At 34.7% G+C, this 14,720-nt stretch overlaps 1 protein-coding gene across 1 annotated transcript in view; it reads right to left on the reverse strand.

Moving 5' to 3' along the window:
• LOC140532284 (contactin-6-like) overlaps positions 1–14,720 on the reverse strand; it is a 326,641-nt gene that overhangs the window by 73,554 nt on the left and 238,367 nt on the right. Inside the window, exon 11 of the mRNA XM_072650698.1 lies at positions 1,313–1,440. Within this exon, the coding sequence (XP_072506799.1) occupies positions 1,313–1,440 (128 nt within the window). The remainder of the gene's footprint in view (positions 1–1,312; positions 1,441–14,720) is intronic.

The raw sequence follows: 14,720 nt of genomic DNA on the forward strand, positions 1-14,720 counted from the left end.
TTACCTATTTCCCATTAAGGATGTGAGTGAAAAGTGGCTGCAGAGAGTTTCTGTTATAAAATACAGTCATGGCATGTGTTAGAAGCACTAAGTCCATTTCTGTCTTTAAAAAAAATGACAAATCAATTTTTAGGAATGTCTGGCTTTCGAAATGAAACACACTAGGTAGATTTTGACACATCACATTTCACCAGTCATATTGTTCTCAAACTCTGCAGACAAGAGTTGTCATAATGAAATATCCTTGAGACAAGTTGGTATTAATATCTTCCAGGCACAGAGTTGGAGGCTGATCTTCTCTGAAACACTTAAATGAGCTGATGAATCGATAAAGAATAACCTCTTAAAATTTTCATTATCTGAGAAAGATGTTTAAAATTTAAAAAAATCTGAATTTCGTAAATCAACAACAATCATTTGGGAGCAATGAGCATCTCACCCTATTTCAGTGAGTTATTCATTTTATGCATTCAAAGAACCAATCAATTGAGGCAAATGACCATTTCAAGTGAATGTAGAAGCTTATTATATTAGCATTCGGAAAGTAAAATAGCAAAGATGAGGAAAAGAGAAAAGCCTTCAAATGCTAATTATGTCCTTTGGGAATGTATGTGAAGACGTGTTCATAGAAAGAATAGAATATGTTTTGAAAGTTTAAAATACAGTATTCTCTTTTACCATTTTCAACAGTACAGGCCTAGATGTTTGGGATAGTGAGAGTAGAGCAGCAACTCATGAATACTACGTTTTTTTTTGGCATACATTTTAATCTTTATCTCCTTTGAAAGAGCTGTCTATTGAAACAGTTCTATTTTACACACTCAGCAGTGCATTACATTCAGTATGGTTGTATACATAGCCTATATACGTAGGTAATTGCATCTAAGAGGAATGTTTCTGAATTAAGTCCTGCTTAACAAGTTGCATGAGTTAAATGACTTCAACATCTCCATAGCCCAGTGCATGAAGACATTTGAGGAAACTCAAATATTTTGATTCGAAGCTGCAATTTGTGACTAATTATCCTCCAATGTTATGTTCAGCTGGTTTTAGAAACACCAACTCTGAGAGATGCTTTATGATGGTTCAAATGGAGAGGTATAAACCAACTACAAAGACTTGAAACCACTGCTCCTCTGTGTGTTGGCACTTGGTGAATATCAAAATATGAATGCCTCAAGTTGGTTGTCAATATAACTAGGGAAGAATCGTAAAATTAGAATTTTTTAATCAAGGAGTTTAAACCAGTGACATGATGTCATCAGATACACAAATTCCCAATATAAATAAAATACAAATGAAGTAAATTTACCTTTGATGATCAGGTTGCCTGAAGTCTTGGCAATGCCAAAGAGATTTGTGGCTATGCAAGTATATATTCCTGCATCTGACTTGGTAACATTATATATCTTGAGACTGCCATCCTCTAAGATAAAGAATCTAAACAAAAAACAGTATTATTAAAGGAAGCATAGCTGTTTTATTATAGTCCAAACTTACAAATCTTTATCTAATGAGAGTATTAAATTCTCTTGTTTTAATAACCTATAAAAATTTCTAGTCTTCCTCTGATCATGTTCAATTACTGATTATTTACTTCAGAATGCAAATTCTCCCTTCTCCCCTAAATACTGATATTATTATAACATAAAAGAAAATGTGTATGTGTTATTTTGGTTTTACATTAACACTGAGTATGGATATAATAAACTGTTATAAACCAATATTATTGGACAGATAAGGAATGTAGGTTTTAATTTCATATCTAAAGAGGTCACAGATTTACTCAGCTCATTGGAAAGAATTGGATTCAGTTTAGCAGAAATGAAGACAACTCTATCTTGCCTGAGGCTCCATATATTTTGGGATTCCTGCGTGGTCTCAAACACAAAAGTATCCACAATATCCTTGGAATCCTGTCAGATTTAATGGAATGAAGGTATTCTTGTGGATCTTTTCAAGCCAATGGGCCTACATGGATCATAGTGTAATCAGGCCTCCTTAATGCAAGTTGGAGGCATTTTAGTAGAAGATGAAAGACTTGAACACAGTGAGTGCTCACTGAAAAATTGAAGTACATAGTGTTTCAGCCATTGTCTACGTTGTTTCTGCATTTAACACAACAATACTTATGAAAGTTTCCTTGAAATTTAAATATAGCTAGTATCATGCTTTAGTATGCTGCTCCATAATTAGGGCAAACTTCAAAATGATAGTCATTATAGTAAGGTTCTCAAATTTTAGGTGAGGAGAAATTGAAACCTTTATTCATTTTAAGTCATGAATATTCTCAGGGTTTAAATGTACTTTTCGAAATAAATTAATACCTTTAAAAACATACCCTTCAAAATATAATAATAGCTCTCACTTATGTGGAACTTAAGGTTTTTCAAATCACTTTACATACATTATCTCATTAGATCTTCACAATCACTGCTATAGATGCTTTTATCCCTATTTTTTGGAAGAGGAATGCAAAACTGAGAGTTTCAGGTACTTGACAGGGTCACAATCTAAAATCTGCCTTCTATGGGATTTGAACTCAAGTAATCCTGACTCCTCATCCAATATTTTATCCTGTATATCATGCTGTTTCTCAGTAACTGTGCTTGTGAATATTTAATCTTTACAGCAAGAAAAAAGTCAGAAATTACTATTTTTGAATGAAAATTGAGAGGCAAGAAGATTAATGATCATATATTTTCTTTTGAGTTATGACAAAATAGTATTTTGTTACATTAAAAATACATTTTATTACTAATATATGTATTTCATGCAGTAGAGCTAATAGAGTTAATTGCCCACTTTGAAACATTGCCACTCTTCCAACATAGTGCAGTAGCAAATGGGGATTTGAGTGAAATCAACTTCTGATTTGAGGTTAATTATCATTGGCTGTGTTCATCTCACTGTCAAGTTAATAGAAGCAGTCACACGTGTATTTGGAGTGTTGAATGATACATCACTAGATATAAAAATCAGGCCCTCTGCAGTATATTAAAGAGTGCATTTTTCCCTCTAGTTCCTGGGATATAATTCAAGTCACTGCATAATACTATTTAAGTTTCAGAATTCAATAGTTCATTACAAAATTTAAGTGTAATATTAATGCAAAAGGATTTTTCATTTTTTCTTCTGCCACAAAAATATATCGGAAATATACAATGGCTTCTTTCCTTACACTCCATAAATAAGTCCCTATTTGGTTGTAATAAGAAGTGAAGTTTGAGAATGTCATGTTTGCCTCATATTTGATTTTTCAAACTACTTGTGGAATTTCTGAGTGTGGAACAAATATGATGAAATAGAGAAAGCAATGAGTTGAACTCTCTCAACATTGTCTTCTAAACAACTTTAAAATAATGCCCCAAATTGAATTCTGGAGTGGCAGGGCCAACAAAAGGTCAGATTTTCCAGCCCAAAACAACTTAGGAGGTCAGAAAGCGAGATCTGTGACCCAGAGGTGGAAGATGGCCCAGAGCCTATGTGAATAAAACGCTAGTGGTAGGACTAATGGTGGTAAGAGAAACACCAATGTCAGGAGCTCCCAAGCTGGAGCTGGTAAGGGGGCATGGGAAATAAGGGGAGACCTATGATAGCACAAGACACAGGACCAGATGCTATTTGACAACTCCATTGAATATATCCATTTCCAAGGTCATAGTTAAAGGGCAGAAAAGAGTAGTTTTGGTTAAGAGTGAGTAGGATCGCTGAGGAGCAGTGTTGCTTTTGACCCCCAGAGAACAGGAACTCTGAAGAGGAATATCACTGGATAGTCAAATGATCAGATAATCATTGGAACAGTATAATTTCTGCTCCCAGACAAAAATCAAAAAACACCAGTTAGAAGGACCTGAGGCCTAGGACAACATTACCCACAACTTGGGATTAAAACTTGATAATATTAAGATACTAAAAATAAAATAAGAAAAATTAAAAACAAAAATGAGTAGGCAAAGGAAAAAGAACCAAACTATTAAAAGCTACTTTGGTGTAAAAGAAGATCTGTAAAAGAAGATTCAGAAGAAAACAGTGAGGTTAAAAAAAGCCGCACCTACCTGAAAGAATGTCAAGTAGTCACAAGTCCAAAAAGAAATCTTGGAAAAACTTGGAAAGGGATTCAAACAGCAAATAAGAGAGTAGGGGAAAAAATACAAAAAGAAAATAAAAACAATCCCAAGAAAGTTAACCAATTAGAAAATAAGATACAAAATCTTAAAATAAAATAATAACCCTAGAATTCTATGAATTGAATCAAATGACATTACACCACACCAAGATATAATAAAACTAGAAAAAAAAATAGAAAAACAAATCTGACCTGGAGAACAGATAGAGGAGTGACAATAAGAACTGTCAGAATATGATAATAAAAAAAAATGAATTTTGATATAACATTACGAGAAGTTTTTAAGGACAATTGCCCTGAAATTCTAGAACAGGAAGGTAAAACAGAAATAGAGAGAATCCACTGATCACCACCTGAAAGAGATCCTAGGAAGAAAACTTATAAGAATGTCATAGTTTCAAAATTCTCAGGTGAAAGAGAAAATATTGCAAACAATAAGAAAAAAATACATAACTTTAATACTGAGGAAAAGACAATCAGGATTTCACAAGATTCACAGTATCTATCCTGAAAGACTATAGGTCTTGAAACAGTGTAAGTTAATAGCAAATATGATGCTGATACCTAAAGCAAGGAGATAAAGACAACACTGGGGAAAAATAACTACAGATCAATTTTCTTAGTGATTATTGATGCAATTTAAAAAAAATTACTAAGGAAATTCCAGCTATAAAATGACAAAAATCATATACTATGATCAGATGAGATTTGCAGTAGGAATGCAGACCTGGTATCATGTTAGGAATAATTCATCATATGGATAGTAAAAACAACAAAAAATCATATAATTATTTCAATAAATGCAGAAAAATCTTTGGACAAAATACAACACCCATTCCTATTAAAAACATGACAATGCATAGGAATCAATGGTGCCTTTTTAAAAATGGTAGGTACTATATCTAAAACCATCAGCACACATTATCTGTATCAGGGATGAACTTGAAGTCGTCTGGACAAGATCAGAGGTAATGCAAGCATGTCTATTATCATAACTATTTTTCAATGTTAGATTAGAAATGCTAGTTTATATTTATGAGGCAAAAAAAGAGATTGAAAGAATAAAAATAGGCAATGAGGAAAGACAATTATCACTCTTTGCAGATGATATAATGGAGAATGCTAGAATATCAACTTAAAAAAAAACTAACTGAAATAACTAGCATCTTTAGCAAAGTTGCAGGAAAAATCCATATAAATCATCAGCATTTCTATATACTATAAAAAAAAACAGAGCATGAGAAGCTGGAAAAAAACACATTCTATTTAAACTAAACTATATTCTATTTAAACTAAACAATATAAAATAGTTGGGATTCTATCTGCTAAGACAAACCCAGGAAGTATATACAGACAATTAAAAAAAAATTCCTCACAAATATATACAGATCTAAATAACTGGAGAAATATTAATTGCTTGTTTTTAGGTTGAAACAATATAATAAAATGGCAAGTCTATATAAGTTAATTATTCAGTGTCATAGCAAGTAAACTACCAATAAAAAATTTGTAGAGATAGAAAAAAATTGGTAATAAAACCATTCTTTTGACCCAAAGTTAGGAACATCAAGGGAATCGATGAACAAAAAGGGTAATCTAGCTGCAATAGATTTCTAACTATATTACAAAGTAGTAATTATCAAAACTATTTGGTACTGGCTAAGAAATAGAGTGATGGATCAGTGAAATAGATTAAACATACAATACACAACTATATGTGACCATACTAATCCAGTCTTTCATAAGCACAAAGATTCAAGCTGAACAGATCCAAAAGAACATTGTACACCATAACAGTGATATTGGATGGATGGTCAACTCTGAAAGAATTTGCTACTCTAATGAAGACAATGATTGAAGAGAATTCCAAAACAAGCATGATGCAAAATTCTATTCACCTTCAGAGAGAGAATTTATAAGCTCTGAGAGCAGATTGAAGCATACTCTTTATCTTTTTTTCTTCTTTTTTGTCTCTGTTTTCTGTTATAACATGATTAATACAGAAATATTTTGCATGATGTCACATGCATAATCAAAATCATATTCCTTGCCTTTTCAAGTAAGCATCATTGAGGCAGGAGAGAAGGATGAAATTTATAATTCAAAATGCTCAAAAATGTTAATTTTCTGAGTAATTGGGAGATATTTAATGAAATGTATACACACACATATATGTGTGCATGTATATATGTATATATGTATATATATATATATATATATATATATATATATATATATATATATATATATATATATATATATGTACTTGAAGTACTTGTGATCTTCAGGAACTTAGAAATTATTTCAAATGGCCAACCCAGTAATTTTTACTTACACAAAACTGAAAAAATTGATTAATAGTTGGAGCTTACAATGTATATTACCTATAGATCACCTACTACTTTATATATTATGTAAAATAATCAGTATTTTTATCAAATAACAAGTATATATTAAGTACTTTCTATGTATCAGACATTGTTATAGCATTTGTAGTTAAAGAAAAAAAATCAATCCCCAACATGAGTTGACATTGATTCAGAGAAAAAATAATATATACATGTGCATATAGGTACAAATACAAATAGGTATATACGTTCCATCCACAGATAGAAATAGATACATATATATATGTGTGTGTGTGTGTGTGTGTGTGTGTGTACATACATTCATATATATACATATATACACACATGTATACACATACATATAGACGGATAGACAGATAGAGACAGACAGACAGACAGGTAGATAGATAGATGATAGATAGATAGATAGATAGATAGATAGATAGATAGATAGATAGATAGATAGAAGATAGAAGATAGATAGAAGATAGATAGACAGATGATGGATAGATAGATAGATAGATAGATAGATAGATAGATAGATAGATAGATAGATAGATAAACTATTTTTCTCCAGGCTACACTCCTGACTCATATCCACCAGACTTTGTCTATCATGTCATAGAAATCATTTTACCCTAGAAGTTTCCTCTGCCCCTGGACTATTTTGCACATTTAAAATACCCTCTTCCCCGTAGCCTCTCCCTCTAATTGGCTGTTCACATATAGAACCTCCATTATAAAGAGAAGGTCCAAGCCAATCATATCATTATTCCTTTGGATGCTGAATTCCTGACACCTCCACTGGGCTTTGCCTACCATTACCCTGTATCAGCAAGGACTCTGGCATACACAGGATGGCCTGCTATACTGATTCTTAAATCTACTTTTCTAAAAGGAAAGCAACTTTTACGGGGTTGACAATTGCTTTATTCAAACAAATATATCACTTACCTAGTTCAGGGGGAAAAGGCAGCACCCTGAACCTCAGAGACAATACAGAGAAATGAAGACCAACAGACAGGTCTTCCAACTGTCTGATGATAAATAATACATATATCACAGATCACCAAACAGATTCAACTGTCTGACCATTACATACATCGTTACCAGAGAGAGAAGCACCAACATCTGGATTTTCAAAGCTGGGAGGCTCCTTATTGGCTAACTGGTGTCTCTCATCGGGCCAAATAAACACTTCTAATGAGTAAGCCCCAAAATAAAACCTCATATACCTCAGAGTATATGTACACTTTTCAGAGCCAGAGGTCATCACAATCCTTGAGAACAAGTGCCTTTTTTAGAAATTAACAAAAGGTGAGGGCCTTCCTTCTAATCAAATCTCCAGTAATCAAGCTTTCCTTAATGGGCAGATACACTAATAGGAAGGAAAGATCTTTAACTCTATAATGAACATAACAGACCCTATGCTGAATATATGTTTTTCTCATCACACACCCCCCACCTGCCAAAATGTCAAAAATTACTTTAACCCAATGTCCTATTCAATTTTGGAACTAGCTCATAATCTGACTCAGTGATTAAGATTCAGTTCATTTTGAACTGAATTATGAATTTTATTACCCAATTACATATCATTATCTGGGAAATGAATGAATGAATATGAATATGTAGATGTATACTTGTATTTTTTGCTCCAATTGAAAGGTCTATGCCATTCTTCTGCAGACAGTGAGCTATATTTCCATTCAACTCATTGTTACAAATTCTGATATTAGTCAAATGTCAGAGCAATAGTTCATAGTAGCTCATAAATACCCACTTTTCTGAATTAAAATAAGCTGAATTTTTAACATAATTATGAACCATATTCTCATAAAAGTACCATACTAGAGCCAAATACTTATGAAGAGTTCTTTGATATTTTGAAAAACCCATGATTTGAATACCATGAATTTTCCATCCATTCATGAATGTTACAACATCTTCATATTTTGGGAATTGCTATGGTCAATGTTTTCATGGAAATACTGTTCAATAGACTGATTATCATGGTCAAATAATTAATCATCCTATGGTCATTCTAGTGGATAAGAGGCACTATTCTGAGTTGTAGGCAAGTATTAGAATTATTCTTAATGTGCATCTTTAAAAAAATCCTTGGATTATGTTATATATTTTTATTTGATTCAATTTTATATTATTAGATTTGTTTTTGGATCAACTATATTCCATAGTGCATCCTTTCAAAAGCTTGAAAAATATCACAATATATTTTTAGAACATAATGAAATATTAGAACAGAACTTTCTGTTGAATTTTTGAATAAATATCAATGATACTTACATAAAAGGATATGTAGTGGATCACTTGAGATCTCTGACATTGGTGGGGATTAGAATAATGTTTATAGGCCAAGCTGATGGAGTAGAAAGACCCACATACACTCTCTTCCCTGACAGCCCATAAAATACCTGTACTAAATGACTCTAAACAAATTCTAGAGCAGCAGAAGCCACAAAACGACAGAGAGAAAGAGGTTTCCAGCAAAAAGGAAGCCTAGAAGGCAGATAGGAAAGGTCTATTGCATGGTGCATGGAGTAGGGTGCAGCCCACTGAGTCCAATCTAGCATTGCCCACTGGGCACCAGCAGGAACAGGACCAGAATAGGGCTTGGGGGCAGAATCCTCAGAAGCAGCAGTGGTTTTTCAGATCCCTCAACCAACAAACACCAAAGAAAGCTTCAGAGGTCAGTGAGAAAGCTTCTCCATTTGAGGGAGAGGGGAACATGGTCTGGCCCTGCCAGCAGCATCCATTTTTGGAGCCCTCCATCTAAATCCCCTGGGGGAATCGAGCAGCTGAACTGAATCTCAGCCCTGAGCCAGGCCTTGGGGTGAGGAGGAGGAGCACTGGAATGGTGGAGCTGGGGGCAGCTGTGGAGAGGGAATTCTGCTACTCACAGATTCTGGACAGAAAAGTTTTGGGTTGGTCACAGACCAGTGCAAAGATCAGGTGAGGAGTAAACTCCTCTCGTTTGATTGTGCTATTGTGGAGGAACTGAAATCTTTCAAGTCCCCAGAGTATATCCTACTCTTGACAAAGGACTCAAAAGTCAAGTAACTGGATGGGAAAATTCCCAAATAAAAGGAGAAAAATGAGACTATAGAAGATTACTTTCTTGGTGAACAGGTATTTTCTCCCATGCTTTCTGATAAGGAAAAACAATGCATACCATCAAAGGAAGTAGAGGGTCCCAAAGCCTCCAAAATAAATATGTAATGGTTTCAGGAGGTGGAAAAAAATCAAAAAGGATTTTGAAAATCAAGTAAGAGAGGTAGAGGAAAAATTGGGAAGAGAAATTAGAGCAATGCAAGAAAATCATGAGAAGTGAGTCAACAACTTGCTAAAGGAGAATCAAAAAATGCTGAAGAAAATAACACCTTTAAAAATAGGCTAACTCAACTGGCAAAAGAATACCAAAAAGTCAATAAGGAGAAGAATACTTTAAAAAGAAGAATCAGCCAAATGTAAAGTAGGTTCAAAAACTCACTGAAGAAAATGTTCTTTAAAAATTAGAATGGAGCAGATAGAAACTAATGACTTTATGAGAAACTAAGAAATTACAAAACAAAACCAAAAGAGTGAAAAAATGAAAGACAATGTGAAATAGCTCACTGGAAAAACAACTCACTTGGAAAATAGATCCAGGAGAGACAATTTAAAAATTATGGGACTATCTGAAAGCCATGATAAAAAAAGAGCTCAGAAATCATCCTTCATGAAATTATCAAGCAAAGCTGCCCTGATATTTTGGAACCAGAGGGAAAAGTTAATATTTAAAGAATTCACTGATCACCTCCTGAAAGAGATCCCAAAAGAGAAACTCCTAGGGATATTGTAGCCAAATTCCAGAGTTCCCAGGTCAAGGAGAAAATATTGCAAATAACTAGAAAGAAATAATTCAAGTATTGTGGAAATACAATCAGGATAGCAAAAGATCTAGCAGCTTCCACATTAAGAGACTGAATTACTTGTAATATGATATTCTAGAAGTCAAAGGAACTAGGATTAAAACCAAGAATCACCTATCCAGGAAAACAGAGTACAATACTTCAGAGGAAAAAAATGGTCATTTAATGAAATAGAGGACTTTAAAGCATTCTTGATGAAATGACCAGAGCCGAAAAGAAAATTTGACTTTCAAACACAAGAATAAAGAGAAGCATGAAAAGGTAAACAGGAAAGAGAATTCATAAGAGATTTTCTAAAGTTGAACTCTCTACATTCCTACATGGAAAGCTAATATTTGTAACTCTTGAGATTTCGTCAATATTTGTTTAGTGGGAGGGATTACACACACACATACACACACACACATACACACACACATACATAGACGGAGAGTACAGAGTGAGTTGAATAAGAAGGAATGATATCTAAAAAATAAAATTAAGGGGTGAGAGAGAAATATGTTGAGAAGAGAAAGGAAGATATGGAATGGGGCAAATTATCTCTCATGAAAGAGGCAAGAAAAAGTTTTTTCAATGGAGGAGGAAAGGGAGGAGATGAAAGGGAAAAAGTGAAGCTTATTTCCTTCACATTTGGCTTAATGAGGGAATAACACGCTCCCTTAATTTGGTATGAAAATCTATCTTACACTAGAGAAAAGTAGGGGAGAAGAGTACTAGTGGGGTGGGGGGAATCATAGAAGGGAGGGTAGATAGGAAGAGGTAGTAATCACTTTTGAGAAGGGGCAAGGTCAAAAGAAATAATAGAATAAATAGGGGCAGGATAGGATGGAGGGAAATAGAGTTAGTCTTACACAACATGACTATTGTGGAAGTCTTGCAAAACTATACATATATAACCTATATTGAATTGCTTGCCTTCTCAGTGGGGATGATTGGGGAGGGAGGAAGGGAGATAAGTTGGAACTAGAAGTTTTAGGAATAAATGTTGAGAATTGTTTTGGCATACAACTGGGAAAAAGAAATACAGGTCATGGGATATAGAAATCAATCCTGCCCTACAAGAAAAGAGAGAAAATGGAGATAAGGTAAGGGAGGGGTGTGATAGAAGGGAGGACATATTGAGGGAAAGGGTAATCAGAATGCAAGGTGTTATGAGGTGGGGGCAGGGGAGAGATGGGAAAATTATGGAACTCAAAATTTTGTGGAAATGAATATTGAAAACTAAAACCAAGCAAATAGACATTTAAAAAAGAATAATGTTTATAACATTATAATTTACTACTAGAACATGCTATAGAGTCCTCATTCCATTTGATTGTACAGATGAGGAAAATAAAGACCATGAAGTTTAATAATAAGCTTAATTTCAACCCTCAGAGATGCCCTAGACTATGAGGATTTTGATCCATAAGGGCAAAATGCACATTTGAACTAGTTTAATGCATTATGTCATAGGTACATAAATTGGTATCAATAGTAGGTTCATCTTATAAATCGGTTAATGTGTGGCTTATCTAATGAATTCACTGTCATCAAAGAGATATGAAGTCACTCTGGGAATCTAATATGGATGACTTTCCTACGACAAAGGAAGGAGTAAATACTTTGAACCTGTGAGGTTGTCATACTCTTTGTCCCATTTTCTATAGTGCATCAAAATGTGGAGGCCCTCAACAGTTATGAAGGTAAAAGGACACTTGAGGTAGGGAGAGTAAGTAAAAGAAATCAATTTCAAGACAAATTGTCTCCCTTTACAGTTTTCTACATGATCAAACCCTTCCTGGACCATTCTTGTATGTATGTTTTGACAGCAACTGCTGAGTTCAACCAATGTATTTGCCATTATGCTAAATATTTGGGATACACAAAAAAGTCTGAAATTCAGTTCCTAACTTCAAGAAACTCATATAGTCTAATAAATAGAAAATATTTAAATAAATATTAACACAAAACATACATACAATTCAAATAGAAGGTGATCTAAATAGGGGAAAGGTATTAAAAGTCAAATAGAGGATATGTTTTTTTTAATTCTGGAGGTAAAGCATAGTCATTTTTGTCAAGCCATCATGCCAGACAATGGGAACAAAAAGAGAGTTAGGAAAGATTTTGCTTTCTAGGAGTTAATCTTATGTGGGGTGGGAAGGAATGAGCACTGCAGACATGTAAAATCAAGTGGTAATATTGTGTTGGAAATATAAATAAAAATATTTTATGTGATGAAATATAAAATAAATATAAATATATATATAATAAAATTTAAATAAAATTAAATAGATATAAATATTCAAGGAGCAGGCATAGGCAAATTGCCTTGGGGAATATTCGTGATAGATTATTTTACCTGACTGAAGGTGAAGTGGTGTCAGGGAATGGAAAAAAGAGGCAGGGATGCTTTTTAAGAACTGCTCCCTGATTTGTAATGTGAAGAGAGAGAATTCAAAAGTGAAACAGAGAAAAAGTTGAATTTAGACACAAAAGACGGTCAGTAAGAGCCAAGACAGAAGAGGGCAATATGATAAAGGAGTGTGAAATAATTAATACAGTATTCCCAAAATACAGCATCTATGAGAGAGTTGACTATAACCAAACCTTTGAATGTTATATTACGGTCAGATGATGGAGTGCCAAAAATTAGAGGATTGCAGTTATTACTTTTATTTAGTAGAGAATGGGAAAACACTGGAGGTTCTTAGTAGAAGAATGGTTAGATGAAAGGGCTACATTAAGAAGATTACTCGGGCATAGAAAAAAATGAAAAGGACACTGTAAGGCCAAACAAAGTAGAATCTTTATTTTTTTTTTATTAAAACTTCCTCTGAATAATGTGACTAAGGAGGATCTTTCCCACCCTTTGTCAGGCCTGGGAAGATATGAAGGAAGGTCCACACCTTTTGTTAATGAGGCCCTAGTTCTCAAAGGATGCGATGCCTTCTGACTCTAAAAGTGTATAAAGAATCTGAGCTGCAGTTTTATTTTGGGCTTACTGATCGGAAGTCTTTGGCCAGAAGAGGTCTCTAGGAAGCCAGTAAGCAGCCCTCTGGCTTTGAAAACCCAGATGTCAGTGCTTCCCTGTCTGCTAACTATGGTCAGACAGTTGGACCTGTAATGTTGAATTGTGATGTATGAATTGATTATGGTTAGGCAGAGGAAGCCATGTCTGTTGATCTTTGATTTCTCTGTATTTTCTCTGAAGTTCAGGGGCTGAATTTTTCCCCTCAACTAAGTGAATGGTACATGTTCTTGATTAAAGTCATTGATAACCCCTCAAAAATGGCCTTTGCTTTTAGAGAAGCAGATCACAGAACCTGTGATAGCAGCCCCCCTGTGTATGATGGGGTGCTTACTCTTACAGACACAGAGAAAAGAAAATTGAAATAAATATCAATCATATCTGCTGGGATTGGAAGCTCAATTCCATGTGGGCAGTCTCGGGCGGGTAAAGGTGGGAACTTCTAAATCTTAGAGTTCTCACGAGGCCCCCCATAATAACAACAGGGAATCGAGGAGGAGACCGAGCTATCTCGTGTATTTCCGCCTCTTCCCGTGAGATACGTGATGGGAGGAGCATCCCCGCTCTTGAGGCTGTCCCGGATCTGGGCACACCTATTGTTACCTAACAGGCTCGGTATTGACGTGTAAACTACGCGACAGGAGAGCTTAAGTAGGGTCAGGAAAGCCTGAAAGTTCTCTTGGGCGGAGGGGCCACATGTGTGGACAAGGCTCCGCATTTCCTCTTTCCTCTCTCCCCTCCCCCTCTCTCCCCACTTACACTTCTACTTCCAATCTCTTATTGTAAGATCTTTGCCTCCTTGGGAGATCTTTCTCTCTCCCTCCTAAGGAAGAATTCCCCTGCACTTGTAACCAGGACCCTGAATAAAAGCTTAACCCTTGTTCGACTCTGAGAGGTCTCTTCTCTCATAAGACTATCCGGTTTGGCCAGCCAAAGACCTCCGATAGAGGTAAGGTAAGACTCGGGTAGCCCTCAGGCCTCTAGGCCTGGCACATATCTACTAAAATATGACAAAACACACTATTATTTTGTTATATTTCATGTGTTGGTTTTATTTCATGTTTATATTGCTCTGTACTCTTCTGGATGAGACACAAATAGCCATGATGAGAAATCCTCATCTATTAAATAGCATAAAGAGATCAAGTTATTTCTCATTTAGTTTTTCTACTTGTGTTAAAGTGAAGGGAAGTGGTAGAAGAGACCAAGAAGTCTCTGTGTTGTGTTGATTTAGACTGAATGAAAATATATAATCACCAAATAGCATTGATTTAGAAATGGAAGGGACTATAAGGCTC

This window comes from Notamacropus eugenii, chromosome 3, assembly GCF_028372415.1.
Source record: "Notamacropus eugenii isolate mMacEug1 chromosome 3, mMacEug1.pri_v2, whole genome shotgun sequence".
Taxonomy (NCBI): Eukaryota; Metazoa; Chordata; class Mammalia; order Diprotodontia; family Macropodidae; genus Notamacropus; species Notamacropus eugenii.